This window comes from Myotis nattereri, assembly GCF_964212035.1.
Source record: "Myotis nattereri genome assembly, chromosome: 1".
NCBI lineage: Eukaryota > Metazoa > Chordata > Mammalia > Chiroptera > Vespertilionidae > Myotis > Myotis nattereri.
Window position 1 is genome coordinate 98,109,862 of NC_138075.1, and position 26,689 is coordinate 98,136,550.

Sequence of the window (26,689 nt, forward strand, 5' to 3'; positions counted from 1 at the left end):
CCATCTATTTTCCATAATGCATCCCAATGCCACCACACAATCAGAAACCTTGTTGCCTGAAGCAGGTGGGCAGATTTCAGGATGCGATTATTCTGTCCTAGATACACTCAAGCCTGGCAGTCTCACTGCTCATCATATCAGAAGGTGAGTGATGGTTTTCCTCAGAACCCACTCAGGGCCTCATTACTTCTCTTAAGCTCATTCTCCAGCTGGTGACCTAACCCAGCTTTAACTCTTGGCTTCCAAGGTCAACAGCTCTGCAAATGCTCAGTGCACAGGTCCAGCCCTGAACCTCCCCTCATAGCTCTCATGACCACTTTCTCAGCCACCACCGGTCACATCTTGAGGGAAAAACCGCCAATTCTCCACAACTGCCCCAATTTCTTTAAAAGGAATAGTATTTTCCAAGTGGAATTTGTTAACTAGAACTCAATTCATATTGGCTATTTAGATTTTTGTAAAAATCATCAAAAATTGTATACCTTGACCCAGATCTAGGTTTTGTTGGGCCTGATCAGGGATAATATGAAAGTGGGCAGAGGGTCTTGGAGGGGGCCCTGCAAGTGAGGACCCGAAGCTGAAGCTCCATTAACTTTGTGGTTAAACCACCTCACCCTTATTTAGAGACTTGAATCCCAGTAGCGGCATTATGCTTGCTTTGCAGTGAAATGATCTATCATTTATAAGCAGCATAGCATGAGAAAGAATATGAACGATGAAGTCAGAAAGATCTGGGTTCAAATACCAGCTATTGCTTTACTTGCTCTGCTCTCCCCTCTGAATAAAACCAGAGGTAACAACACATCTTTCACATGTGTGTTGTGAAGATTACAGGTCTGGCGTGTGTTACTTAACACATGTGAAAGTATAATACTATTCACTCAGTGAATGATGACCCATTCAACAGTTTCCATTAGAATTTGGTGTGTATGATTGAAATCTACCTTGTACAAAGACAACTTAGTTATTAACTTGGCAAACACTAATAGGCACGGAGCATGCAAGTATATATTCACGGCAGTATAAATGTAGAAAAATAAGATCCAAAATAGAACCAGACTTAGCCTGAACTAGTGGCTTATAATTTTTTTACCTCAATATACCGAAGGGACACAACCCAATCCAGATGACAACAGCTTGATACAGTGGCAATAGAAGAGGAGCGTACATACAATTTGCAAAGCTTTCAAGTATATTTTGCCTCCTAATGACACATGTTCTCCTCCAACCTATATCCCAACCCCTGGATCCCACCTTCAGTCCAGGGTTAGAATAACACCTTTCACAATAATTAAGGCAAAATATTGAATTTATTCAGTTGATTTGACCAATCATATTGGATAAAAGTGTCGGTTTCATTTGCATGATGTAAAAACATACTTTAAGTAAATATAGTCACATATTTTACAATGTTAAAAATATATATATATGAAAGACTCATGAAGGCATTTGATATAAAACATACATAGTATGCTATTTTAATATACAAATGCTTAAAAGAAAATAGAGTCATAAGAGTTACAAAAGTAGCATCAGTAAGAATTGACAAGTTTCCAGTTTTTATAAGGTCACATTCTCATCCGTCGGGATGTACAGAAATTATGTGGTTTACACAGTTTTATCCACATTCAAAACATCATGTTTTAAATGTTTTAAGCATAGCATGTACAGTACAAAATGTTTCCATAGGAACATAACAGAACCCATCACTAGTGGCCTGCTGTCAGATGGCTTCTCACTAATCAGTTAGCCATTTGCAAGACACTAGTTCAGCTTATTGCTACAATATTCAAGTTGCTCTATTCACCCAAAATATAATGACTTTAATTTAAACTAGAATCTACTGACAAAGGCCCAAAGAGTTGGCATATAATATACACTAATATATACAAAACAACTATTCTGAGTTAAATGAAGTCCCCAGACTTAATTTAGAACCAAGAATAGTAATTTTAGGCTAATATATTATTCTTATAATTGGTATATTTTTACAATTTTGAGCAAAGTGCACAGTGAATGAAATCAGTCACCAGAAATGATCCTTCTAGGAACACTTAATTCCTCCCCTTGAGTCACCCCACCTGAAAAATGAGAACTTTTAGACCTGGTGGACAGGGCAGCTCCACAAATACAACACACAGGAGCCATGTGGAGTCACATTCATCAGTCATGGGAGCCCACAATGCCAGCTCATAAATGGCACAATTCACTAGACAGAGCCCCTGTGTAGAATCGGCAGAACTAGCTTCCAGGAGACAAAAGCTGAGTATTAATTTAGAGCAAACAACAATCAGCCATACTCTAACGTTGGTGGACCCCGGACAAGGTTGAAATAGCCGGCCAGGGCTCCAAGGTCTATGTAGAGAGAACGTTGTCTCTTTAGCATCTCAGATTCTTCAGTGCTTCCTGTGCATGAAGAATCTGAAAAGGGAAACATTGAAAAAATAAAATAAATGACCAGGAAACGTGTTCAATAATAAATACTTGTTCCTTCTACAAAAAAAAAAAAAAAAAAGTAACTGGTTGGACCTAATGAAGTAGCATTCAAGCCCTGGTTTCATTAAAGAGTTACAGAGGTGAACACCATGGGCTAATTTGTGTCAGATTTCATACACAAAAAAGTTTAAAAAAAAGAGTCAATATAACAAGAAATTAACTAGAATTTCTGGCATGTTTTCCAACATCCTAGATGATACACTTTAAATATGGAAAAAGTCAGACAAGATGCAGAAAGGCAAACAAGCATTCCAGGCCTGACATCTGGGTTTGGATCTAAACAGATTAAGAATGACACAGATAATATTTTTGTTATTAAAATAACAAAACCCCTCTCCACCCATATTCAATGCTCCTGCAATACGTACTGATCTCCCTAAATGGGAAAGATTCATAGTTGACAAAGAGATTTTAAGCATGGGAAGAGAGAAATGCAAATTGACTTCACACTCAGTATTCTATGTGGGCAGAGCAGTGCCATGATGTTTCCAAGCAAGGACTGGCGTGGCTTACCATAACTCAATTTAACAGAACCCCAGTCTTTACCAGCAGCAAAACTATCATACCTGATTTGCTTTTAAAGGCATGATATTCTCTGTAGCAAAAAAAGCAAGTTAGAGGCACTTCTCAATGAGTGTGTTGCCAACATTTGCACTAAAAACCTGTTATAACTTGCTGGTAAATTAACCTTTTTTTTTTAATGCTTTTGCTCACATTCTTCCTGAAATTTCTCAAACAATTTATGGCACTCATGAAATCCTTTCTTTTTTTTCAAGTGCTTTCATCAGTTCCATCAGTGGTGTGATGTAGACAAAAAGGAGGGAATCCAGAGGCAGTGCACACAGCAGGGTGTCTGTACCTGCAATGTTCTCAGGAAGTTCCAACTCCTTCCTACTCAGCAGTCTCTTCCGCTCAAAGAGGGCAGAATCCAGGCTCTGACAGCGCGGCTGGTCCTCTCTGGGAGGGTTCAGGGCCTCATGTTTTAGTAGATCTGCTGCCCTAGGGCGGTGATTGGGGTTCCTCTCCAGGGCAGCTTCTATCAGCTCTCTCATGCCGGGACTGCAGTCATCCGCAATATCCTCTAATGGAGGGGCCTGTTTGTGGATCTATCAACAAACCAGCCATCTTAGCATCAATATATGAAAACATCCCCTCAATAGGAAAAGTATTTTAGTAACATGACCTGGGAAGTCACTGGTTTCCTACCTCCTGGCCTGCAGCAAATACAGTTCATACCCTGAAACAAGTTGCCCTTTAATTTCCTAAGGACACCGAATTAAACCCATCTTTTGATTCAGTGCAAAGATACATGCTAGGTTTGAATAAACAGTAACAGCTTTACATCTCAACAGTGGTTCAAGGGTCACCACGTTATCTGCTCCATGGGGAGGTATCTGCTCCCGAATCTCTCCACAATAAAACAGGAGCTGCATGTTTCACTACATGCCAAGCTGGCATGGGGATCTATAATCTAATACCTTCTTTTTCTTTTTCTTTTTTAAGAGTTCAAAGAACATTTACAACTGCTTTGGCTCAAAGATTTATGCTACTTTGAGGCTACTAAGTGGCATTTTATTATTACACTAGAGGCCCGATGCACGAAATTAGTGCATGGGTAGGGTCCCTAGGCCTGGCTGGCGATCAGGGCCAATCGAAGCCTTCCAGCTGCTGGCTGGGGCCTTCCCTCCCTGGCTGCCAGCTGCTGGCCAGGGCTTTCCTTCATTCTGCACCACCCCGTGGTGGTCAGCGCACGTCATAGCAAGCAATCAAACTCCAGGTCTCCCAGTTGAATTCCCAAAGGGACACTTTGAATATTAGCCTTTTATATATAGAGATGTCTAACAGAATAGCATATAATTGATGCCCAATGTACATTTTAGTAAGTTCTCATTAAAATATCAATGCCTTCTTTGTGAGAATGGGGCTTCCTCATTGGGTCACTAGCTCACTCCCATCCACTCAGAAAGGAGTGCAGCACTCCTGAACAGGTGGAAACCGGCCCAGCTCAGCCCTCATTGACCCCCACTTACTATGTACAGGTAGGAGGGATAAGCTGAGCGAGGGTAGCGCTTCACCCAGGGCGGGGTGCCCGTCTGCATGTGGATAAGCGTGGTCCCCAGGCTATAGATGTCGGCTTTGGTTGAATGGCCCCTGCACAGGATCACCTCTGGGCTCATGTAAATCTGAAAAAGAAGCAGCAAACATCAGTCTGACTCCCCTTGCTTGTCTGGGTTTCCATTTCTCTAATCAAGTTCTGGAAGCTGGCTCATCCACTGGTAATATATCTATTGCACGCTTCATCCCTTCATGAGAGTGCCATTGCTGTGTCCCATGAGCTAAGGAGAGTAACAGTCACCTGGGACCCGGTACATCAAAGTTCTGCAAAGCACTGATGCATGTTTCTGCTAAAACACCAGTTCCTTTCATATTTAAATGGACACTACAAATATTCTTCTACACCTCATGTTTGTCACTAAATTGCAGTAATAAAATTTAAATAATAAAAGTTGGCGAAGTCCACATGGTATTAACACTGATCACTTGGAAGAGAAGAACTTTTAAAATGCAGTGTTTTAAATATGATCCTAATTAGTCATTTCTATGAGCTACTTACTATTTCTACCTCCCACATAGCTCAGTGACCAAATATTCAAGGCCTTGTTAACACTGTGAAAATTCAATTTAGTTTCCCGAGTTGCTGCTGGGAAAGTAGGGCTAGGTTTAGAAATAGTTTCTCTAAGAAGTGTTTGCTTCTAAACCTAAAAAAGAGAAAACAAGAACAAACACTGGTGCCCAATGATCTGGATTTGTGGCTAGTCCAGGCATATCCTAATTAATAATATTTAACTTTAAGGAATTTTTATGCTGCCTGTTATTTAAATATTGAGAAGGGGGTAAGTGTTCCAAGAATACATCCTATATAATAACGAGCTAATATGCAAATAGTCATCACATCCTCGCACCCTCGCGCCAGGGCCAGGGAACCTGAGGCCGTGCCCCCTGCCCGGCAGGGTTTGATGGGGTACCTGAGGCTGCACCCCCCTGCCCCTGGTGTCAGGCCGGGGGACCTGAGGCTGTGCCTCTGCCCTGAGGGGCTTGACAGGGGTGGGGCCAGCCAGGTCTGGGTCTTGCACAATTTCAAGGTGCGCATGGGTGGGCAAAGACTTCACTCTGGGTCCTGTGGTGCTCCCCAGACTCTAACAGGAGGGAGATTTTCATATGCATTTTACTAATTTTCTTTCATCTCTGACACTTATATTATAGAGAAAGGGCAAATAGCAATATTAAAATATTTCCTCTAATTAATTCCCTTTTAATGTGCACAAATTTCATGCACTGGGCCACTAGTTTCAGAATAAAGAACTGGCTTACAAAAACAGGAGAAATTGACCAGTTTCCTCATCCAAACCCTGCTCAACTTCTTTCTACAACACATTTCTGGGCTGGCTTGCTTTTCATCTATCATCTATCTATCATCTATCTATCTATCTATCATCTATCTGTCTCTCCATCCCTCCCTCTCAGCAAACTGGCCAACCAAGCTCCTTGTTCTCAAACTTCCCCTGAAGCAAAAACAGATCCTAAAAGACTTTCTTACTAAGTATAATCACAAAGTTATACAATAAATGCAGTGGGGAGAATTAACTGTCAGTTGGGGATGCCCACTTCCTCCCTGCAATAAAAGGATTAGGCAAAATATGTACAATTGGTGAAACCAACAGCAGCTGTGCAATAGGGCTCTGCAGACTCCATGTGACTATACATTTGGGGACAGCAGTGTCCTGTCCATCTGGTGACCTGGCTGTGACCCCTCAGGCAGATCACTCAGAGCTACATGGCTCAATGGCTCAGAGCTTCTGCTTCCTCAAGTTCTGTAAGAGCCAGGGCAGCAGGGTAAGGTGATCAAACACTCTGCAGGCTGGCTGACTCAAGACATGAAACAGGCCTGGTTGGACCTGGGTAAGGCTCTCTGAGTGGCATGCCCTCAGACATGGGTATTGACACAAAGGAACCTAGATGTCATGTCAGGGGTCAAGGCACTCACCTCTCAGCACATTTATTACAAAGGGAATGAGGTGTATGTGTGTGTGTGTGTGTCCACACATATGATGATTACATATTAATGTACATGAAGACCAAATACCAAATCAGAAGAAAATAAACTTTTTTTAAAGGACCATGTTATGTGATTCTAATTAGCTATTTACATTTATTATTTATTCTTTCTCTGCACTGTGTAATTAAAAACAATAAATTGAATATATACCAGATTAACCCTGTATACAAGGGTGGGCAAAAGTAAGTTTATAGTTATAACACAAATAAATCCTATATAATAAAGAGGTAATATGCAAATTGACCATCACTCCAACACACAAGATGGCCGCATCCATGTGTTCAAAGATGGCCACCACAAGATGGCCTGCAGGGGAGGGCAGCTGGGAGGGACCAGGCCTGCAGGGGAAGGCAGTTAGGGGTGACCGGGCCAGCAGAGGAGGGCAGTTGGGAGGAGACCAGGCCTGCAGGGGAGGGCAGTTAGGGGTGACTGGGCCAGCAGAGAAGGGCAGCTGGGAGGAACCAGGCCTGCAGGGAAAGGCAGTTAAGGGTGACCGGGCTGGCAGAGAAGGGCAGTTGGGGGTGACCAGGCCAGCAGAGGAGCAGTTAGGCATCGATCAGGCTGGCAGGGGAATGGTTAGGGGGTGATCAGGCTGGCAGGCAGAAGCGGGATCGGACCTAAATGGGCAGTCGAACATCCCTCAAGGGGTCCCAGATTGGAGCGGGTGCAGGCTGGGCTGAGGGACCACCCACCCTCCCTCCATGCACAAATTCTGTGCACCAGGCCTCTGGTATTATAATAATGAATAAATAATAATATAAGAATAAACTCTGTTTCACATACAACTATAAACCTGCTTTTGTCCACCCCTGTATGTATTATGTGGGTACAATATAATGCTCTGAATGTAAATGTTGAGAGAGAGAGAGAGAGGGAGGGAGAGAGGGAGAGAGGGGGAGAGAGAGAGAGAGAGAGAGAGAGAGAGAGAGAGAGAGAGAGATCAAACACAGGTGGCCAGTGTCTGCACTGAGGAACTATGTACAGGTAGAAGGGACAGGCTGATCGAGGGAGAGCTTCACCCAAGGTGGGGTGCCTGATTCCATATATTGCAGGAATCAAAAATCATGTGCAGCTATGAAGTAGCCAAGTGAACAAGTTCTAACAAAAGCAAATGTGCATGCTTGACTTTGACTCACTACCCCTTATTGGCTCTTTAGTATGAGGTTAAAAACAAGCTTACTGAAAGTTTCACTGGTGACATCACAAACTTGCTCACTGTCAAATTTCTGTTCCTAAGTACCATATAGATATTAAAATGCAGGTTGATTAGAAGAGAGTTTATAACTATAAACACTAAACACCAAAGCCCGTTTAGTAATTCATAAAAAAACCATTTCCATTTGGTGAAAATAACTTAACCCAGGAGTGAGCACTCTGTTATTAACTCATACTCCAACACACATTCTTTTTCTGCTAGAGAATCCCAGAAGGGGCATGTCTTCCTCCAGACATTGCAAAATGTTCAATTTGATCGCACTGCCAGGAAGAAAAAGGTATTTTCCATCTTTAATACCATAAATAGTTTGTTTCTCAAATTGGTTCCAGGAAAAATGGTGCACTGTCACATATCTAAACTTCTGACTAATGCAAAATGTGCTGGAAATTCTCCCCCCAAAAAACAGTTCTAAGTAGTAAGTCTTAGATTTTGTGCTTTGGTGAAGTACTCTTAAGATCTGGGACTAAAACATTTTTTAAAAGTAAACAGTTTTCTCTTCTGAATATTATTCTGCTCAAAGATGACTATCAAGAATTTTCTCTCAAATATTTTCCAAACTAACTTCAGTAATATCAGCAAAAACAAGGATTCTGCTGCTCAGGAAAGTTTTTGCTCTGAGAGTTAAGAAAAGCTTACAAAATCTCATTTTGAAATAAATATTTATTTATTTATTTATTGCACTGCAACTGACTTCAGTGCAATCAATATATCTACCAGCTAGACTGTTATTTGGTTGAACACTAAGACTGACCTGGTAATCTTGAGGTAAAGATGCAGCCAAGTGCCCTCTCTCCATTTTCTGGGGCCACTTCCAATAGAGAGAAGGGCATGGGGCTGGGTGGCTGATAGTTAAGCACCCACCATAGTGGACATGGGTGAGAAAGGCAACTACTATACCCATTTACCTTCCCAGTTTTATCCCTCATTGTCCATCATAAGCAACAGTGAACTAACTCTTTGATCTGTTAATAATTCAGGTCAATTTAACATAGCTTCTTTTACCAAAAAGTACCACCAAGGCATGATCCTTATTGACCTTGTCCCATGTTTCATCCCTGGTACCTGCAACAGTCTGCCATACAGCAGATGCTCAGGAGACACTCACTACATGAATCAACTATTCAGTTTAACAATGTGAATGTTAAATTAATATATTATTTGAAACCCATGAATACATTTCTCTGAATCTCATTTAGATTCAAGAAAGGTTTTTTTGGTTTTGCTTTATTTTTCTTCACAAATATAAGTATTATTACTAGTTCATATCTTCAATAAGATTTAATTATGGTATAATAAATGATGTGTATTATAGAATCCCTAGGATTAAAGTTAGGCCTAAAATGTTGTCAGTTCTTAATAAATGTTATCAATGACCCTAAAAATGATGGCTGTAAATGAACCAAATCATCAGTTAAACTAAGAATATATATTTGTTATACTAAAAAGGTATACAGTGGTTAGATCTTAGATTTTAGACTCAGAAAAAAACTGGATTCAAGTTCCAGATAGTTATGTAGCTGAGAAGCTTTGAACACTTGGTTTTAAGCTCTTCAATCTTGTTTCCTTATTATAAAACTAGAGTCCTGGTGCACAAATTTTGGGCACTGGAGGGGGGGGGGGGTCCCTCAGCCTGACCTGCACCGTCTTCCAATCTGGGATCCTGCTCGCAATCCCGAACCACTGACTCCTAAGCGCTCACCTGCCTGCGTGCCTGATGCCCCTAACTGCTCTCCTGCGTGCCTGATGCCCCTAACTGCTCCCCTGCCTGCCTGATGGCCCTAACTGCCTATCTGCACTCCCCTCCTGGCCTGATCCCCCTAACTGCCTATCTTCTCTTCCCTCCGGGCCCCCATCCTGACACCCACCCCTCCGGGCCAGGCAGCATGGCAGGCCTGCATGCGCCGTACCCCCCTCCCACACACACACACAGTGGCAGCCTCATGTCCCAGTGGCTCAAGTCCCTGCCCCTGTCCCTGCCCATCAGCTCCTGTGTGCATGCAGCCTGTTGAATGGTCATGACTGGGACACCATTAGGACCAATTAGCATATTACCTCTTTATATATATATAGATGGGAATCATAATATTTGCCTGCAATAATAGTGTTTACCAATAATAGAATTGTTGTGAGGGTTAAAAAATATAATTCATTTAAAGTGCTAAAATGAGTACTTGGCACAGATAAAGTACTCATACAATATGTTCCAATGATGATAAAAATTTAATGCAGTGGCTTTCCCCCCCTTCTTTGTCCTTTCTACAGTAATGATAGGCATTTTTTATTTTTACTCTTAATAAGATATCAATCATTCTTGTAGGAATATAATTATACCTCTGTTCCACGGAGGTCCTTAGGAAAGTAGATGTCTTCAGTCATTTGAACACTTAGGCCAAAATCTACCAAAACGGCTTTTGTGGACATGAAAACAATGTTGCTAGCTATAAAGAGAGGAAAATTTTTAGTAAATAAAATGAAAGCATTATCGAAAACAAGTCCCAAATTAGAATAGATTGAAATGCTTTCCCTACTGAAATGGGTGTAATATATTCAAAAGAGGAGGCTGAGAGTCTAGGTAAAAATCACTTCAGGTCTGTCAAGAATTCAGCCAATACGGACGTAAATTATTGCAGCCACTAATAATGTTAAAGATACAACAACCAATACATAGAAACAAAATAAGACTGAAAGTATGGATGCATGGAACAGGCTGGCATACCTAGATGTGGGGGGTCAAGGGACAAGGAGAGAGAAACCAAAGAACTTATATACTTATATGCATAGCCCATGAACATGGACAATAGGGTACTGAAGACCTGAGGAGGGGTTGGGGGGAGGTGGTAGGCATCTGTAATACTGTCAGCAATAAAAATATATATTAAAAAAAAGAAAATGTGATATACAGTGTATTCAGACATAAAAAAAAAAAGGAAATCTTGCCATTTGTGACAATCTGGATGGACTTTGGAGCATTATGCTAAGTAAAACAGTCAGACGGAAAAAGACAAATATTATGTGATCTCACTTATATGTGGAGTCTAAAAAACCAAACTCATAGAAACAGAACAGACTGGTGATTACCAGAGCCAGTGGGTGGGGGAAATGAGTGAATGTGGCCAAAGGATAAAACTTCAGTTATAAGATGAATAAGTCCTGGGGATGTAACATACATCATAACTATAGTTAATACCATATTGTATATTGGAAAGTTGCTAAAAGGGTAGATTTTAAAAGTTCTCATCCACCAAAAATTAATTATAACTATGTGAGGTGATGAATGTGATAACTAGCCTAATTGTGGTAATCATTTTATAATATATACATATATCAAATCATTACATGAAACTTACACAATGCTATTTGTGAATTATATCTCAATAAAGCTAAAAAAATACATTAATGCTCAAGAGCTTGCGTTCCAAATTCTATGATATAAACATACTATTATTAAGCCACTTTCTAAAATAAAAAAAAAAATAAGTAAAATACCCATTTTTTTTTTTCAGTAAAAGTCCTGCTACTCCTATTTATCATTAGGTATTAAGGATCCATAGTGGGTCTCTCTTGCAATTTCCTCCTCACCTTACTCCTAGAAAGCAGTCAATGAAGGCTTATTGAATGAACTATTGACAAATGGATGTTTAAAATTTAAAAGCTATTTGTTTCTCAATAAGATGTGGCTGCAGGTGTGTGTTTTTAAGTAAATTAGTATTTTAAAAGTCAGAGGCAGTACTTAATAGAAGTGTGGTGTGGCTCTAGTCCAGGGGTGGGCAAACTTTTTGACTCGAGGGCCACAATGGGTTCTTAAACTGGACCGGAGGCCCGGAACAAAAGCATGGATGGAGTGTTTGTGTGAACTAATATAAATTCAACGTAAACATCATTACATAAAAGGGTACGGTCTTTTTTTTTTTAGTTTTATTCATTTCAAACGGGCCGGATCTGGCCCGCGGGCCATAGTTTGCCCACGGCTGCCTACAATTGGATAATTACCCCTCCTTATGACATTGAAAGTTCCCCCTCTTAGTTCTCAAAGTGACCCCTCTTGATTCTCAAAGGTGTTCAGAAGCACAGTGGGGGAAAGGGCAAGGTGCTCCAAGGGAGCTGTGCGCCCTGCCCTGCCCTGCCACTAACACTCCTTAGATTGAAGGAAGGAGCCCATTTGCCTCCTAACTAGTCTCATTAAGCTGAAAAGGTACATATCCCAGGATAACTCACGTTTGATATCATGATGAATCACTTTCTTTGAGTGTAGAAAATCAAGTCCCTTGAGAACATGCTTTGTCACCCAAATAATTTCAAATTCTCTCATTGGCCCACAGCTCTCCAGTTTCTCCAGAACAGACCCTCCCTCGCCTGCTTCCATGAAGAGATGGACAGTTTCACCCCATAGGACTGCACCATACAGCTCAGCAATGTTCTCATGTCGGAAGCAAGCCTGGATTTCCACATCAGATGGCTTAAATTGATCTACTGGGATCTAAAACACAAAAATACCAGTAAGATTCTAAACAACTCCAGGACAATGAAAAATACATATAAAGTCAGCTCTCTGTGCCAGCAGGTTCTTTACCCACTGATACCAAGGTCCAACTAAGGGATGTGCGCATCTGAGGATTTTGGTATCTTTGAGGTTTCCTGGAACCAATCCCCCTCAGATGCCAAGAGATGACTGTCAACCCACAGATCAGAAGGCAAATCAATGCCCTCAAGGATACCCTGATCTGCATAAAATTGTACTGCTTAGTTAAAATAAGGTTGACTTGAGATCTGCCTTTACATTATACCAGCTTTAGGTAAGCAATTCAAAATAAGAAAATAAAAAACACAAGAATGTATAAATAATTATTTTCATTTAGAGTATAGAAATCCAATCAAAGAAACATTTATGACTGCATCAAAAGAGATAATTTCTTATCTATTATATATGTAATTTCCATAGCACTTAGATTTTAGGTCATATTTTCAATAGTTCATGTCATAAAATAATGTCTTTGGTTCCACATCTCATGCTCTAACAATGCATTTAAAATAAGCATTGAGCATCCATTCTATAGAAAATCAAGTCATTAATAAAGGAAGAAATAAATCTTTCAGTTCAGATATGAAATGTCTACAAAGTACAGTGTTAGATGAAAAATGCAAGACACAGAAGTATGTATATTATGTCTCCATTTGCAAAAAATAAAATTAAAAATAATTTAACTATACAAGCATATGTCCATAGAGACTTTCTGGAAGGGTACATAAGAACCCATTAACAGTAGTTCCCTCAAGAAAAGGGATCTCATTTATTAAGCCCACCCTCTTCTGAATCTGTTTGGAGTTGTTAACTATCTTAAATGTTTTTATTTTTAAAGAAAATATATATAGCTTAAAAATTAAATGTAAGTATTAACAAGGAAAGCAAACCCACAAAGCTATTTTCCCATGCCTTTTATGATGAAACTGAAACACAGGACATTTTGGTTCTAAGATCTTTATGTCACCAGATGTTTTTAAAAGAATACAAATATGTCCTCTCTAATTGCAAGCTTCAAGTGGCTTATTATGACACCTGGGTTTTTTCCTTCTAATACCAGATATTCTACCAAATCTTTATGAAGGAACAAATAAAGCCAACATATTGTCAATCTTTTAATTATGATAACAGAGATTGAGATGATATTCAGCAATTATTTTATTTTTGTTAAATCAAGTGAGTTTATTTTATTGCACTTAAAAATGTTTTAAAATAGAATAGACATATGTAAAAGTGTAAAAGTAGTTAAGTATCAAACTCAATGCATTATTAGCTGAACACACCCATATAACCAACATCTAGATGAAGAAACAGAATTCTACCAGCACCCAGAGACCCCTTTAAACCCCTCCAGTTACTGCTCCTTAAGGGAGCCCACGAACCTCATTTCCAACAGCATGGATTTGGTGAGCCTATTGTGGGCCTTTATTCTAGTATAAGTAGAAACTCATACTGTAGATCATATTTTGTGTCTGGCTGGTTTAGTTCAACATAATGATTATGAGATTCATCTACATTATTATCATTGTAAATCATTTATTTTCTTGGCTATTCAGCATTCCATTGTGTCAATATACCACATTTGAGCAACTGGAAACTTTTCAGTTTGGGACTATTACAAATAGTGCTGCCATGAACATTCTAGCACATAGTTTTCGGTGGCCACGTGCACATGCCTATGCAATGGAACTGCTGGGCCATCGGGCTTGTGCGTGTTCAGCTGAGGTAGATACTGCCAAACACTCTTCCAAAGCGGGGGCACCTCACTGATAACTGGTTAATAAGAAGAGATGGGGTCTTTTCAAGAATTAGTCTATTTAAGTTCAGCCCTTTAATCTGCAGTCCTGGGAACTTTGCAGCTTTCCCAGCTTCTGCTTCCCTGCCTGGTCCACTCCCCTGGGGTGGATTAAAGGAGCAGCACAAGGATCTGCTCCTGCAGGAGAGCACCCCTCTACCCCAGCCCACCACAAGAGAGATGACGTTTGTTATCCAAACTGGTGCTAAACTACCCAGCACTTTCTTTTTTTATCATGGCAAACTAGATTGAAATCAACTATGTACATGGCAGATTTAGGGGCTGAACGGCCCCAGGAGCAAGCAAATGCATAAAACACAGATACTTTTGGACAGAGCAACCTTAGACAAGATCCATTCAAAGGCTAACAAGTTTTGAGTAATGCAATGCAGTTCACTCTGTCTGGTTATAAAGAACATACCAGTTTACATGCCATTCTTTTTTTAGTTTTTATATCTTGTGCTAAGTACACTTTTCCAAAGGCCCCCCGAGGAATGAAATCGGAGCCAATATTCCTGTAAGTCAGCTTCCAGGGGATGAGGAGAACATCAGAGTCTATTTGATAGCGTCCATTTTGGGGAGTGATTACCTACAATAAATAAAAATGTGGTAAGGTGAGAATTCCCGCAAAATCCTTTTCTAAGACCAACCCTTTAAGAACTGGTTACTTTAGATTGCATTCCTACACACATTGTCACTGTGTGTAATCGTAACAGTGTACAGACTATATTTAGAGTTTCAGCCGAGACAGAGAAAGCATGTAACAGAAACACATCCATCCCCGGTCAGACCTGATCAGATTTCCATCTACTCAGGAGTCATTAATTGCCAAATAGAACTTTAAAAATGACTTATCTAAGGGAGCATGACTACTGTGTCCAAGAGGCTGAAAATAAAGATTGCATACATATAAACTCTGCCGACAAGTTGACTTGCTCCCAATTAAAATGTACTAACCTGTTAGTCCACATAGCTATTACTCAGACATGATGCATATAGAGAGAGTGTGGAAATAAACTGATGATCATGGAGGATTCTAGAAAACAATGTGTTATGCCAGAGCTATGAGTTGACAGTGCTACCTAAATAAAGTAAGGGCGGAATTATTTCTCATCTACTTACTCATTTAATATTTATTGAGTGCACAGTATGTGCCAGGCACAGTGTTTGGTGCTGAGGAGGCTGCTGTGCAAGAGATAGATGATCCCTAACCTCCAAGAGTTCATGACAAGAGATTCTGAAACCAGTCCACTCAAAAATTAAGGGATATAATCTGACAGTGGTGTGGGTTACAAGTGTGTGCATTTATCAAAACTCATCAAACTGCAAATTTAAGATCTGTGTGTTTTACTGCATATGAAGTCTACCTTGATTTTGAAAGAGTAAACAATTAAAAAGAGAAACAATTAAAATTAAAACAAATTAATAAGGCAGTCCACAGGAGCTATGACCTGGAGTACAGGCTTAAAACATGGTTAAAGTGTTCTTTCAAGAGATAAAGTGTCTCAAAAATATAAGTTTTTCTTGCAAGTATAATTAGTAATAATAGGACTTCAGATTATGAATCTGGGAATTATGCAACCATCAAAGCAACATCAAGCTCTTTCACATACAGACGAAGCAAAGGGGGAACTGCAGTCCACAGGAGGAAAGAATGGACACTTGATTCATGTGCAGGTGCAGGGGGCTCCTCACAGGCCTCTGCTCCGGGAATGGTTCTAGTAACCGTCAGGGTTACTCACTCAGTCTCCACTCCACAAGCAGATGTGGTCACAATTAGTCAGGGAATGAAACAAAACTCTATACTTAGACATGTGAAGTCAGTAAATTGAAAAACTAAATCTTTACTGAGCATGTCCTCTGTGCAGAATTCTGTGCAGAGCTCTAGAGGGAAAATGACTAAGGACAGACCACAGGCTCAGCTTGTTTGAAATATGACCTCCTTTCAAGAAGGGTGTCACCTCAAGTTACTGGGGGCCTCGTTTTACAGCAAAGAACGTGACGAATCTAGTCCCCTTCCACATTTAGACAGAACTATGCTCGCTGCATTCAATCCTACTTGAATATTGCCTTTCTTGCCATTAAATATTTACAGGTCCAATTTCACTGAAGCCTCTCTGTCATCCACTTCAGTGTTTAATCACGTTCATGAAAGCTTTACTTTTGTTTAACCAAAATTTGTTTTAATAGGTTTTGACTCAGTGTCTCTTATTCTAAGAGGACAAAAAATAATAATAGCAGCCATATATTGAGTGCTAATTATCCGCCAGGCACTGTGCTCAGTACTTTAAGATTATCTCATCAAAGTCTCACAACAGTCCTACGCAGTAAGTACTATTTTTATCTCCATTTTACAGATGAGAAAACTGGCTTCAGAGGTTAAGTAACTCACTAGTTAGTGACAGAGTCAGGATTCAAACTTGGGGCTGTCTGTCCCCAAAGCCACCACTCCTAGTCTTTGGATAAGAGCCTTTTATCTTCCAGGAAGCTATAATTAAAGCTGAGCCATGATCAAAACCCAGTTATTAAAATCCTATGTTTACATGTCACTGAGCACACCTTACCCTCTTTGGATCAAATCCTGCAAGTATCTTCACCTCCATGTCACAACCTCCCACATTCAGGGATCCCCTCTGAATGTCTCTCAAGTCCTCCATGGCCACCTTTGATGTACAGGGTGATAGGCAAGTGCTGACCCCTTTGCAGTTCTGCACAGTCCCTGGTTTTTCCCCAGGCCCTAGACCTTCCCTATTTGGATTTAAGATGTTTTTCCCGCCTTCTTTCCAGGGGGCTCTACCAAATAATCTTGTGGATCTTTGTGCTGCTTATCTCTGCCAATTCTTCAAATGATCAAAGCCTTCTTCAAGTGCAGACATTATAAGCTCCAGATCACTGTCACAGATACCAGATAACATTGGGCCAGGAAAAACACTTCAGAAAAATCCTTAGGTACTTCAGTGAAAAGAAATTCCCTGAGGGACCTGTGTGATGTGGCTGCTATGAAATGGATGCGACCTTGGCCTATATTAACGGAGTATAGTCTCTAGAACAGAGGCACAACTGGCTGGCCACACCACAAAAGGCCCGCCATGTTCGTGTTCTGGGCTACAAGACAGGCACAGCACAGGCTTGACTTCAGAGGGCGATACCCAGATGATGATGGAAGCTGACACTAAAATACATGAGAAGTAGAAGATACAATGAGACGTGTTTGTGAAAGAGGAGAGATGTGGGGAACATGCAATTTTTAAAATATTGACAGGATAGTCACAAGGAAGGAAAGTAACAATTATATACAACAGATACAGAAATGGCTTGTGTTCTTTCAACACTCACTATGTGTAAACAGGTCCCATGCTTTCCTCATTTGTTCTACCAACAATCATAGAGTAAGTGCTGTCATGTTACCCATTTTACAAATGGGTAAACTGAGGCATAGAGGGGTGTGATAACTAGTCCAAGGTCATATAACTAATCCATTTCAGAACTGAGATACATATGCAAGAACTTTAATTAATGGGCCTGCAGTCTTCACCACTGCTCATCACATATATCTTTTGATGGCCAAAGAATAGAAATAGGACTAAGAAGAGTCAGAGATGGATTTTAGTTTTATTGAAGAAAGGACTGTCTTACAATAAGAATTGGCCAAACATGAAATTAAATCCCCCACTACATGATGAACTCTTCATCAGAGGAGGTTATCAAGCATAGACCAAAATCCTCCAGCAATTATTGGAGATGATGAATGGGGGGGTGATCCAAGCTTCAGACAGAGGAGGATTTAACTCAGTAACATTAAGGTTTTCCATCCCTGAGAAGCTGGGACCCCATGACTAACCCTGAGGAACAGCATGCAGAATCTCACACCCACAGCTGGGCCCTTCAGCACCCCATCACCAGAGTCAAGTATTTGAAAACCATTTTAGGTTCTTCATCCCAGATCAGGTTATTATGAGTTGGTCTAGATTATAAAGTTTATAAATAACTTGTGGCACTCTTACACAAAGCAACCCCTATGACAGTCTCCCAAAGTTTCTTCCCTGGTCCTGCTGGAAGTTGGTGTAATCTTTATGAAATATTTTTAGGAAAAGAACACACACCTGCAAAGCACCATTTAACATGCCGTGCTTCAGGATATTTTTGTAATTCTTGTTCCTCCACCCTCATTAACTGATTAACTCTACAGGCATTGTGGTGGTTGGGTGCCTGGAAGACACCATGTTTCTATGTCTCCGGGCCTTTGCACATGCTATTCTCTTCATCTGGAACAGCCTCAGCTCCCCATCCCCTTCATCTGGCTGACTCTAACTCAATAACTTGGGCATCAAGTCTCCTTGGAAGCCTCTCTGGCAATCTCCTGGCCGACCTACCCATCTCATGGCTGTGTGAGGTACTCTGCCTGACCATCTCCACAGCAATCATGATGTAGTTGTATTGGGAAGTACCACACTGCATTATAATTGCCTGTTTACTTGCCTCTTACAATCACCAGGCAGTAAGCTACCAAAAAGCACAGTTCACTACTGTATCTCTAGCATCTAGAAAAGCACCTAATACACTGTGGATATTCCAGCTATGTCTAGCATTCACTTGAATGAAAGCATTTGGTCCATAGGGAGATATATTTATAAATAGATCTTACCATGGAACCAATCTGTTTGGTAGATAATTAGCTGTCGTTTTGTAAAGTAGAGAGACAGACCAGCAAGTGAAGCCCAAAAGAAAAAAGTTTTGACAGAGTATTAGGGTGAAGACCGTGGGAAGAGAAAGGTCTTGACCACAGGATGGTTCCAAGGAGACCATGATGTGTAGATGAAGAGGTGCTAGAAGCAAACCTTGCTTCCTATAGCATCTCACTCAAACTAGCTATGATCAGGAATGGAAAGTCATGATTTCTATGCCATTATTCATGAAACACAGAGCTTTAATAGGCTATATAGCAGGCACAGGGATTTATCTGATCCTTAAGGTCAGTGACAGGAATATCAACCACAGCCCCAAAGCCATCGACCACTGAAGCACAGTCAATTCCTGTAGATTTTAAGTTTTTCCTGTTATCCTGTTTTATTTTTAAGTCTTCTTGCTTTATATTTTATAGTCTTGATCATTTTTAAAACAAAGAATCTTTTTAAAGTTTTCAAGATCCCTGTCTTCAGATATGTCCTATTCTTAAATTTTCTCTAAATATAGATTTGTTCATTTATAGAGTATAGGCTCGATGGCAGGAAATGACATTTTACTCTTACCCTTAGTTGATCTAAAATTTTCACTTCCTTTAAATGTCTTAGTTTCTCCTTTTCTGCATTAGCTTTTGTTTAAACTCCAAAACCTTTAGGAAGCTATTTCTACTCCTCATAATTTTCCTGCATTCCCTTCTGTACATTCCCAATGAAGGTCTATGTCCTGTCTCTCACCAGTCTGATGCATCAGGGGAAATGTACCTAAGACTCTACAGATTTACAAGCAAGAGTAATTTGTTTATTCTGCATGTTTTCCTTTAAATGTCTATTTTGACACACAAATATGTAATAAAAAAGAGAAATGCATAAACAATTACATTTGTCATTATAGACTTATACATAATTTTGAACCAGAGTTTACCAGCTATATTTAAGCTAAGAAAATCAGGTATTGCTTCTAGTTCAATGATTAGCAAAAGTAATATTCTCAAGGTAAAGTACTTTGTCAACTATTAAATACAATTTGGTATACCAGACCAAAGTAAGTCACACAACTATGCAAAATGTAATCTTCCTCCAAATTGAGCTACAGATGAACACAACTGGCTTCTAACAAAACAATTCACTATATAGCTGACCAAAGTCACTGTGTTGTTTTAAATTGAATGAATGTGGTATGCAATAAAAACAAAATAATTAAGTAATTTGTCCAGACTCTACTATTCAGCACTGACCTTCTCCCCACATTAGCCATTTTGCCATTTAGATACACCAAAGGCAAGGGAGTCACTTTCATCAATAAGCATGTTTTCCAAGATACCCTCTACTCTTTTGTAAGTTATTCTTTTTAAAAAATTAGATCACCTTTAGCCAGCACCCACATTCACCTTTGACATACTAAGAGACTGAGAGAATCCCAGGCACACCTAAACACATCACCTGATCTATTCTTGTAGCAACAAAGTGTTGTCACAATATTCTGGATTGTTTGCATACTTGAAATGACAAGCAAATACATCATTTGTCATCCATACTTTACCAATTACAGAGAGTGAATCTGTAGATAGCTATTTACTGCCTACAGAATACATTTCTGCAAAAACTAAATCTAGCCAGTACTGATATTGTGAAAATTCCATATATGACAAGACCAAAAAATTCAGCTTTCAAAATATTAATTAAAGACAAAGTTTTTATTCCCCTCTCAGAAGGATTCTCATTAAACCTTTCTCTTCTGCCTATATGATGAATGAGCTTTTTAATGAATTATTAAATTAAAAGACACTCTTCTTCATTCCCTTTTCGTAGAGCTACTACTAAAAATTGTTTAAGTGGAACTTTTAATAAAGACTCTTTTTGCACCTTCAACATGAAGAATCTTACAGATATTACATTTTTAAAAAATCATACCTGACAGCCAGTCTAACCCAAATTCAAATGCCACTCTGCATTAAAGGAAGCTGCAGCACTCGATTGATCAGGAAAAAAACATACCATATTTAATAAAATTCCAGATTCTTGTCGTCGGTGTCCATAAAAACGCTTTGCAGTATTGGATATATGGTTTGCAAAAGCAAGCAAATCCTCCACAGTTCCATATCTGACTGATGACAACCAAGGCACATCTTGGCCACTGAGCAGCAGGGACTCTGAACGCTCCTCGTTTTGATTGCTGTCTTGACACATGGTCATTAGACTGGGTTTGTAAACCGCTGGCTCTTCACTTGCGTAAAGATTTTCCATAATGTCTATTACATCAGAGACATTCAAATGTTTAATTAATAAATCAATTTCTTCTTTATTGTCACTTCCAGTGCTCATGTACTCCATTACTGTTGTGCTTTCCGTAGTCTGCAAAAGAAAACAAATATTGTGTTTACCATATTTGTATTGGCATTTGAAATCAATGGGAAACTGACATAAAAGGATTGAGCTTCCATACGCCTTTGATTAAAAAAGGAGGGCTCTGTGTCTATAGGTGTGTGAATTTAAGTGGACGGTTGAAGAAAGGGACCTTAGATAACCTTTAGTCCAACTTGTTCACTTGCAGAGGGGAAACCTGAGATCCAAACAGCTTATTCCTTACTCACTTACTGAGTTAGTGGCATCAGCCATAGCCACTGAAAACAAACTTTCACTAAACATAAACAGGAATAAGAGCAGCTCAGGAATCCCAGGAATTAAGGCTCCTGGCCTTTTACAGCTTCCAACCCCACTACTACCCCAAGGGGGCAATCTTCCTGGCAAGGTTTCTGTGGCTTTTATGCATCAGGTGCCCTTAAAGAAAAAGAACTACTTTACCAAATAAAATTCAGGCCTTGAAGCCAGAAGCATGTAAAATGGGTTTAAATTTAAGCAAATTGAGGACAGTAGGTCAAGTTTCAGGGATAATTCTAATGCAAATGACTTAAACAGTTCATTCAGACTTGGGACAAGCCTCAAATTTTCCTTCTGTCAGCAATGAGTATGAGAAAGGGGAAGAAGATTCTTTAATCTGTGAGTCAGCTGTCCTCTCTTTTCTTTTTTTCAGCTGTCCTTTCTAGAGACCAGAATTTTTTTAAATTTTCCTTTATTGTTTAAAGTATTACAAATAGTAGTACATATGTCTCCTTTTTTTCCCCCATTGACCTCCCCCTCCCCCACCTCCTTTACCACTCCTTCCCCCTCACACACATACCCTCACCCCCCTGTGTCTTGTGTCCACTGGTTTGATCTCTTAACCCCCCCAACCTTCCCCTGCCTTCCCGCTTTAGTTTGACAGTCTGTTGGATGCTTCTTTGCCTCTATCTATTTTTGTCCATCAGTTTATAAACTTTATAATGTTCTTTATATTCCACAAATGAGTAAGATCATGTGGTATTTATCTTTCACTGACTGGCTTAGAGACCAGAATTTTTGAATAGCACAAAGCACACATCACAAGGTTCTAAGAAGGTTAATTTAACATCTAGATTAATGGCCCTCTAGAAGTTGTGATCTTACAAAGAGGCCAGGAAAGCCAAACTTATCATAAGCAAGACCTGAGTAAGGCCAACTGACTATATTAGCCACTACTGTATTTCATTTCTTATATACAAATCAGGTGCTACACCTGGGGATCTGCAAATGAGAAAAAGGAAAACCAGTAATGCTCAGGATTTTAATTCTATTCCAAAGAATTAAAGATAAAAAATGTTTAAGAGACCTAAGAGAATTTGGAGGTCAGTATGTCTACTTAAACTACTGTGTTCCTGAAAGCACAGCCCCTCTCTGACGAGCACAAGCCTTTACACATTCTACACTCAGTGCAAAAAAGCCACAGGCTTCCATTAACCTGGAGCCCCAGTAGGAGACAGCAGGAAATGTTCCACAGGCAACTCACCACCCAGCTCCTTGGCCTCTCAGTGAACTTCGTTTGAAAAGAACCATGAAATATACACACGATGTAGTAGAGAACTGCACACTTGAAACCCATATAATTTTATTAACTAATGTCACCCCAATGAATTTAATAAAAATTTTAAAAAAGAAAAGAACCACACAATTTTGCATTGTCATTAACTTACTTCGCATTCATTTTCTAATATATGAATTGTGGTAGGCAGTTAGACAGACAAGTTCAGAGGAAGGGCGATACAGAAGGTCACCAGAGTGGAGAGCCTCATTTGCCTAGCATTGGGCAAAACTGGGAAACAAGGACTTGGTCCCCAGAGTAACCTTGCTTCCCCAGGCATATCACTGGTCAGGAGGTTTAGACCCCCCGATCTTCCATTTCGATGGTCATGTGGTTTGGGCCCTTCCCAGACCTTTCCTCCCCTGGCACGTTGCTAGTCCTGCAGGTTAGACGCCCCTAGAGGGAAAAGAAACAAGGGGCCTGGAGAACAGCCCTTATGCATTGAGCCCCTAGAGCAGTGCTGGCGAACCTTTTGAGCTCGGCGTGTGAGCATTTTGAAAAACCCTAACTTAACTCTGGAGCCGTGTCACATATAGAAATTTTTTGATATTTGCAACCATAGTAAAACAAAGACTTATATTTTTGATATTTATTTTATATATTTAAATGCCATTTAACAAAGAAAAATCAACCAAAAAAATGAGTTCGCGTGTCACGCGTGTCAGAGGTTCGCCATCACTGCCCTAGGACAATGAGGCTCTGACCAGCATCAAATGCAATCTAGACCTCAGTTGTGTTTTAGCTCCAGGCCCCAAAAAGCAGCAAAACCAGACAAGTGACACCACGGCTGACATCAGGACCAGCTGCATTGACTAATGATCCCTTGCCCTGATGCTGACCAATCAGTGGAGACCAATACCCTGAAAGGACCACACCTGGGAAGCTGATGACTATTGTACTGAATCTTCCCCTGGAACCTCCCCTAAAATTTCCACCCTTAAAAGCCCTTAAGATGGAGGATGCAGTGAGCTTTCCTTGGGCCTTTTCCCTCTCCTCCCCAGCTTCCCTCCACCCAGGCGTATTGTTTCTTTGCCTCTCTTTCCAAGGTCCAAGGGCCCTTCTTTTGTCTCATAACTTATTTCTAGAGCCCATTTATTCTACCACTCGCTTCTTCTACCTCTGACTTCCTAAGTAAAATTTCTCTTAGTTTGAGACTTGGTTCTGAATTCTTTCCTAGCCAGAACTCAAGTACTGAGGTTGCTGAACCAAGGTCCCCATCAGTAACACCTGGTGCCATTCTCACTCCTACCAACAAATTATGCCTCAAGAAAGAAAGCAGCATCCTGCAGTCGATCTCAGTGGTTCTCAACCTTCCTGATGCCGCGACCCTTTAATACAGTTCCTCATGTTGTGGTGACCCTCGATTTCATTGTTACAAATTGAACATAATTAAAGCATAGTGATTAATCACAAAAACAATACGTAATTATATATGTGTTTTCCGATGGTCTTAGGCAACCCCTGTGAAAGGGTCGTTTGACCCTCAAAGGGGTCGCGACCCACAGGTTGAGAACCACTGTTCTCTAGACTTACACTGCTTGGTATCAAATATTGGCGCTTCTTTTATTGTCTGCATGATCTTGGGCTAATAGTTTAGCCCCTCTGTACCTCAACTCCCCCATCTGTTAAATGCAATCATAACAGCACCTACCTCATAAGATGGCTGTGAGGATTAAAGGAGCTCATGTGCACAAGGTGCTTGGGGCAAAGTCGGGTGCACAGTAAATAAGCTGTATTATTTGTAAGTGCTATGGTGTGCATAAAAGACACAGGGACTGAGTCAGCCACCTGGCTCTGCAGATATTGCATTAGGCCTCCTTTCTTATCAGCAAATGGGATGTGGCTACCTAGTCCCCAGCGTCTTCACAGTAAGGTTTAAAGATTGTATCTAAAACAAAACACAAAGAAAAAAAGGCAGAACCTATGAAATACTTTGATGGTTGTTATCACCACAGTTACATCCAGAAAGCAAAGGAAGCTTCCTCTCAGAGAGATCTTGTACACTCTTGGAGTCTGTTGAGTTCTGAAAGGAATTGCTACAGTTAAGGGAGGAACAATGGCCTTGGGTTTCATTGAGCCATTTAGTTGCAGTTTCTACTTGTAGAATTTACTGAAAAACAGAAGTTAAGACAAAAATAGCCTGACTTAGGACCCCACTGGCTGGAAAGTTCCAAGGCTGCTGGACTCACTTATCAAATGGCTGGCTTGAGAGAAAATAAAGTTCTCAATAGTAATGTGACTCAAGAAAGAGAGGAAAAGGTCTATACAGTCTACTAGCCAGTCAGCAGATCCAAAGGGGAAAGACAGTTATGGTTTTTAAAGCCTGCAGAAAGTCTCAAGTATTTATATGTAAAACCTAAGGCAGAGGTTAAATACATATACCCTTAAACTTATGGTGGAGGCAGAGCAGAACAGGAGGGAGGGGGGAGGGAAGCAGGGTAGGAGGGCAGAGCGGGTGGAGGAGTGTATGACTGAGACTGTTTTAGGAGCCAGGCATAATTCCTTAGCAACACAGGACTCCTCTCACGCAAACCAATGCTCCCCAAGCAGCCCCATGACCAGTCTGCCCATAAAATATACCTGCAAAGAGCCTCAGCACTTTCCAGAGTAAATTAAGCAGACAATATGCTAATGATTTACAAGTTACTAATGATCAGTACCCATGTAGAAAAAGTGTAGATTGTGAAGGTATTCTACTTTAGCAATCAAGACCCTTCCCCACACAGTTTACAATAAAAATTCTCATAAAATTCCTACTTCTTAACAAAGTAAATGACTACGCCACGTTTAGAAATGGAAAGATGAACAAATACAGTCAAAATTATTTGCTTCAAATTATTTCAGAAATCATCCATAAAGCCAAAAGGAAATCCTATTTCTAAACATTAATGTCATGGCTACTTGCATAGTTGAGGGTTTCCTTGCAAGTGTGAATGAAAACGGCAAAGTTTATGGGCATCACTTCTGCCTAACAAAACATGATCATACCTGCGTTGCTTCCCATTTAAAAGATTTCTCTGCCAAACTAGCACATTGGCACTCAGGGTATATATATATACATATAAGTTTTTTTGAAAAGCCACAGAATGACGCGGTTTAGCTATATAGAAGCTCAGCCACTCTGCTTCAAAATCTCTAGATGCCTCAACCATCCAATTTTCCTTAGAGTCCTGAAGGGCATCTGCCAGAACTTTCGCAGTCCATTAGAGTTGGGGGCACCTGGTGGAATCAGATTATATTCTCTTTAGCAAATACCTGAGATTTAGGCCACAGACATGTAAAGCAGCTGTATTTGTGTTTCTTTCCCTATTCTTATCTGGAGTCGCCTTTTATTCTGGATCAATGTATGTCTTTCCAAAAATGAAACAGACATTGTAATGCTTCATTTAAAGACAGCTGTGGCCTTCCCTAACAACTTTTGGGATAAACTCTGTGCAAGCCCTGCTGCCTTCTAAGCATTGTTCTCCGCCCAGAACTAGAAGAATTTCGGGGTCCTGGGATCGCATTACCACGGGAAACATTTGTAAGTTAACTTTTTCCTTCCGAATATTCTTAGACCAAAAGCCTGGCATTCGTGTTCTGCTAATACCCCTTCTTTACCGAGTTATAAGCATGAAATTAAGTTTCTCTTCAAACTGCTCTCTGCTCCGCCAACCCCCACCCCCACTCCCTTTCTCCCGTTCCTCGCGACTAAAGGAGCTTTTAAAGGGTTTGTAAATTACAAAAGCGCCCGTCACTTTGGCGACGGCAGCGGGGCCCCTGAGCCTCTGAGGTGCACTCACCGGGTCTCGGCTGGAAGAGTGCGGGGTCGGGGTCGGGAGGCACAAGCCGCGGTGGGAGGCGGCGACACGGTGTCCGCGTCCCCGCGCACTGCCAGCCCGGCGGGGCTCGCGCGCTAGGGATCCGGGAAGGAGGAGGAAGGGGGCGGGG

General features: G+C 40.5%; 1 protein-coding gene across 2 annotated transcripts; it reads right to left on the reverse strand.

Annotated features, from left to right (window-relative positions):
* Positions 1 to 1,293: 1,293 nt before the first annotated feature.
* MAP3K8 (mitogen-activated protein kinase kinase kinase 8) lies at positions 1,294 to 26,631 on the reverse strand. Of its 2 annotated transcripts, XM_081110958.1 has the most exons (9): positions 26,542 to 26,631; positions 24,411 to 24,647; positions 20,821 to 21,177; positions 14,565 to 14,732; positions 12,045 to 12,306; positions 10,161 to 10,267; positions 4,527 to 4,679; positions 3,356 to 3,602; positions 1,294 to 2,421 (listed from the first exon to the last, which is right to left on the reverse strand). In XM_081110958.1, the coding sequence occupies exons 3-9, from the start codon at positions 21,154 to 21,156 to the stop codon at positions 2,291 to 2,293; spliced, it is 1,404 nt and encodes a 467-aa protein (XP_080967084.1). In that variant the 5' UTR covers positions 21,157 to 21,177; positions 24,411 to 24,647; positions 26,542 to 26,631; the 3' UTR covers positions 1,294 to 2,290. The 2 variants fall into 2 exon arrangements, with proteins under 2 accessions (XP_080967084.1, XP_080967085.1); XM_081110959.1 differs by lacking the exon at positions 24,411 to 24,647 and having other exon boundaries at positions 26,542 to 26,625.
* Between the last annotated feature and the right edge of the window lie 58 nt (positions 26,632 to 26,689).